The sequence below is a fragment of the Sitophilus oryzae genome, unplaced genomic scaffold, assembly GCF_002938485.1.
Source record: "Sitophilus oryzae breed Bouriz unplaced genomic scaffold, Soryzae_2.0 scaffold_358_pilon_pilon, whole genome shotgun sequence".
Classification (NCBI taxonomy): domain Eukaryota; kingdom Metazoa; phylum Arthropoda; class Insecta; order Coleoptera; family Curculionidae; genus Sitophilus; species Sitophilus oryzae.
In genome coordinates this window covers 2,636,858-2,641,024 of record NW_022146927.1, presented here as the reverse complement: position 1 = coordinate 2,641,024, position 4,167 = coordinate 2,636,858, and the positions used below count along the sequence as shown (strand labels likewise).

The 4,167-nt window shown below is 30.2% G+C and overlaps 2 protein-coding genes across 2 annotated transcripts; one reads left to right on the top strand and one right to left on the bottom strand.

The window, feature by feature from the left end:
• Positions 1–262: 262 nt before the first annotated feature.
• Positions 263–1,982, top strand: LOC115884915 (U6 small nuclear RNA (adenine-(43)-N(6))-methyltransferase). Its single transcript, XM_030903640.1, has one exon. The coding sequence runs from the start codon at positions 335–337 to the stop codon at positions 1,784–1,786; it is 1,452 nt and encodes a 483-aa protein (XP_030759500.1). The 5' UTR covers positions 263–334; the 3' UTR covers positions 1,787–1,982.
• LOC115884916 (CCAAT/enhancer-binding protein gamma-like) lies at positions 1,976–2,946 on the bottom strand. Its single transcript, XM_030903641.1, has 2 exons — positions 2,681–2,946; positions 1,976–2,614 (listed from the first exon to the last, which is right to left on the bottom strand). Exons 1-2 carry the CDS (start codon positions 2,768–2,770, stop codon positions 2,363–2,365), a joined length of 342 nt encoding a protein of 113 aa, XP_030759501.1. The 5' UTR covers positions 2,771–2,946; the 3' UTR covers positions 1,976–2,362.
• Between the last annotated feature and the right edge of the window lie 1,221 nt (positions 2,947–4,167).

Sequence of the window (4,167 nt, the reverse complement as noted above, 5' to 3'; positions counted from 1 at the left end):
TTACTTATTTATTTTATGACACGAGTAAAAACCCATTCCTACTAACCATGATAGTTCTTTTGAACAAATTCCATTCTATCTGGCCCATTCCTATTAAATAGAGTTGACTCCATGACCTAAAGTACCTCCGTTTGGCCGAATAACCCTGGCAGCTCAAGCCATAAAAATTAAAGTACTTCTTAGCAGCCGGATAGCCCTAGAGCTGTGGCCGTTAAACCAAACTACTTCTAAGTACATCTTATCGTCAAGAAGAAGAAAGAAACATAACCCAAATTTTTGAATTCAATTTTTAGCGGTTTTTCTTTTCAATTTTTTGCGTTTAATTTCCAACAGAATGTCTATGAATAAATTTATGCATCCCCGTAATATTTATAAAAGTCCCCCGGACTTCAAAGCCTTGGCAGTTGAATTTTCCGAGTTTAAAAATCACGTGAAGTTAGATATCGCGGGTAAAACAGTTTTTGATTTTAAAGACCCCGAAGCACTTCGAGCCCTTTCACGGGCTCTGTTAAAGAAAGATTTCGATTTGGACGTGGAAATACCGAAAACGAAGCTAATTCCTACCATTCCTTTGAGGCTGAACTATATTTTATGGATTGAGGATTTATTAGAGTTTGTTGAACGTGAAAATGATATTAAAGGTATTGATATTGGTACTGGGGCTTCTTGCGTGTATCCTTTAATGGCTGCGAAGAAGAATAAATGGTTTCTGTTGGCTACAGAGACTGATAAAGACAGTATTGCATGTGCTCGAAGCAATGTAGATAAAAACAATCTTTCTTCTTTTATAAAAGTTTTAGAAACCACAGGAGACACATTGCTTACTGATATAATTAAGGAAGACGAAGAATACGATTTCTGTATGTGCAATCCTCCATTTTTTTCAAGCACACAAGAGTTACATCCTTTTTTTAAATCGAGAACCAGAAATAGACCTCATCCCAAGAACGCTTTTGTTGCCAGCGTTAATGAAGTTGTTGCTAAGGGTGGTGAAGTAGAATTTATACAGAAACTTATTGCTGAAAGCAAAGTATTGGGTGACAGAGTTAAACTCTACACAACTATGGTAGGTCAAAAAAGTGATTTACCTGCATTGAAGAAAAGTTTGCGTGACATAAACATTCATAGCTTTAAAGAAGCCGAATTTTGTCAAGGAAATACCACACGCTGGGGTTTGGCATGGACATTTTTAGACTGTGACCTAAGGAAAGCACCAGATATAGCAAAATTAGCTTCAAAGTCACCGATCAAAAACAAGGCTCCTCTAATTTTTGAACTATCAGATACCGAATCCACACCTGAAAATGTGCTTGAAATGACTAAAAATATGTTGGAATTATTCAAAAAACTTCAAATGACTATTGAGGAAGTGACAAGAAACAAACTTCATCAAAGATTTTTTGTGAGTGCATATTCTAATACTTGGTCGCATCAAAGACGGAAAAGACGACAGAAATTGAGACAGTCAACTGAAGAAAAACTTACTATAAATAATAACAGTGAATGTGAAATTGAAAACACACCAAAATCTCCAGGAAAGAGAACCATAGATGATATTTGTGAATCAACAACTAAAAAATTGAGATTGAGTACCGAAAGTGACTCGAATCAGGAAGCTGTATTTTATAAATTCTTGTTTGCCATAAACTGTGATAAAAATAAGGTGTATATAGAGTTAAATACTTTAGATGAAGAGAGTAACAGAGAATATTTACATCAAATATTACAGTATATTAAGAATAACTTTGATAAAACTGAAGATAATACTTCTAAAAATACAGTATAACTTGATTGAGTATGTTTATATAGTTTATACTGTATAAAAAAGTTTTTTATGATGTAATTGTTCATAGGTTTACATCGAGTTGTACAAAATGAATTGAGTTAAATCAATAACATGTTTAAGTAACCTTTATTTAATGAGAATGTTGTTTATTTTTAGGTATTCTAAACTTTTTAAGAGTTAATATATTTATTTTTTTTTGGAAATAAAGCTCTTTATTTTTAACATTAAACATAATACATAAACATTTGAATTGAAGGGTCCTAAACATTAAGAATATTTGGACTACATAAACCTATATGAAAAAAGATCACTTGAAACAGACTTAAACATAATATAACAGTAATATTCTTCAAAAATAACTAAAATACTTTTATAAAAAAGGGATTCCATTCCTCAAACCCTCTCTACTAGTATTTCTTTTCTTTAATAAAAGTAAATATGTTTTTTTCTCTATACTATCAACATAAGGAATCCCTTTGTGTGATGCTATCAAAAATAAAGACACTTCTTACAAACTAACAGGCCATATCACTGTCTCTATAATATAGTAAACTTCTTGCACAGAATCATAAAAAATTACTTTTTAGCACTGCTCGTACTTGCTGTAGAATCTTCCTCAAAAAGTTTTTGTAAATTCACTCCCTCAAATTTTGAGGGATCGACGTTATTCGAGGCGTGTGCCAAGAACAATTCCTTGAGGAAACTGAGCTCCTTAGTTAAAGTCTTTACTTTTTCCTCTAATACTGAATTCTCGTTGCGAAGCTCATTCACTCTGGACACTGTCTCCATTGTTTTCTGTTTGGATTTGACTCTGCTGCGTTTGACAGCCTAGAAAAGGTAAGTAGTTGGTTGCTATTCGATGTGGGAAGGAATAAAGCAAAGATTTAAACTTACTAAGTTGTTGCGATCACGTCTTTTTCGATATTCGTCTGAATCTTCGCCAGATTCGGGTCCTTCCTTTTTAACACGTCCTCTTCTCGGCATATTTCAATATACGAACAAGCGAAATAATATTGTATATTATAAAGGAAGGGTTTTTCTTCAGTTTTAATGCGATTTAAATCAGAACAAGCTTAAAATTCGCAAACTATCCACATTTTTTTCACAACAAACATGAAAACAGATGAAAACACGTCTTATCTAATGTCACAGTCAATGCCAAATTTGACATTTGTAAAATGGCGCTCTTCAGAAACATTTTAAAATATATTTACGATATTTATCGAATTGAGAAAATATACATCTGAAATAATATTAATTGTATTTTTCCAAACACCAATATACTATTTTCCTGTGAAAATAAAAAGAGAAATATTATTTTACTATATTATATTAGGAATTTCATGGAAATTTGTACTTCAGCGGCATCTCTAATCAATCATTCGAATCATTACCGAAACATTTTTATAATTTATTTAAAATTACGACTTTTTATACATCATTGTAAGGAAAAATTAAAAAGTAAATGATTTGCAATCAAAATTAATTGTTTTTTTTTACTTCAGTAATAATAATATCTTTAATAAAATGTTAAAAATTATTGTGTATGTTTGGTTGTCTACCCTCGTTTTAAATATTTTAAATTTTAATGAAGTATTCTTGGATGTTTACATTCAAAGAATTCTTTATTTATTAATGTAAGCTTGCAGCAAAGTCAAGGATCATTTCAACAAGAATTATCGCACCATTTCTTTGCAAAATATGAGTAATAAAAGCTTCAGTGTTAGTTTAAAAGTCCACACATGCTCGCGCTTTATTTAAAACACTAACAAATCCAAACTCCCTTGTTTATTTTATTATTAAACAAACATCGGTAAATTTTCAGAAGAAAAATCCAAAAACACAACACAGCTGTTTATTTTACTTCTATTTTTTTAAATATCGCTAAATAAACACATCCATCATCATAAACACATTCTTTTTTATCGATTATTTTTATTGAAAAAAATAATTTTGGATTACAAAGAATCAATATCAATATTTATTACATGAAAAATTAAAAATAGAATAGGGAATAGGGTTAATTCACCTCATCATAGATGGCGAGTAAGTCAGGCAACTCTCAGAATCGCTCTGCGCCTGTTGCCAAATTTATTTTTCATAATTTTATCTGTGAAAAATTTGAAATAGTTATTAATCTAGCACTTACAAATTTTTGTGTTGATTATATAATCTGTGTTAAATAAATAATAAATAAACTGGTCTGCAATAAAAATGATGACAGGTTGTTTTTAAATTATTTCAAATTAAATGTTATTAAATGTCAAGTTTATCTGATACTTAAAATCATTTTTAAACGGTTTCATTAAAAATATAGACTATTTATTGCCTAAATAATGATATGTTAATAATTCTATGGCATTACATTTATTATTTTAAAA

Excerpts from the sequence above, each read along its gene's own strand:
- LOC115884916 (XM_030903641.1), bottom strand. The coding sequence starts at position 2,770 with ATGCCGAGAAGAGGACGTGTTAAAAAGGAAGGACCCGAATCTGGCGAA. Across the intron at positions 2,615-2,680 it reads GACGTGATCGCAACAACTTA|GCTGTCAAACGCAGCAGAGT; the intron begins GTAAGTTTAAAT and ends TACCTTTTCTAG.
- LOC115884915 (XM_030903640.1), top strand. The coding sequence starts at position 335 with ATGTCTATGAATAAATTTATGCATCCCCGTAATATTTATAAAAGTCCC.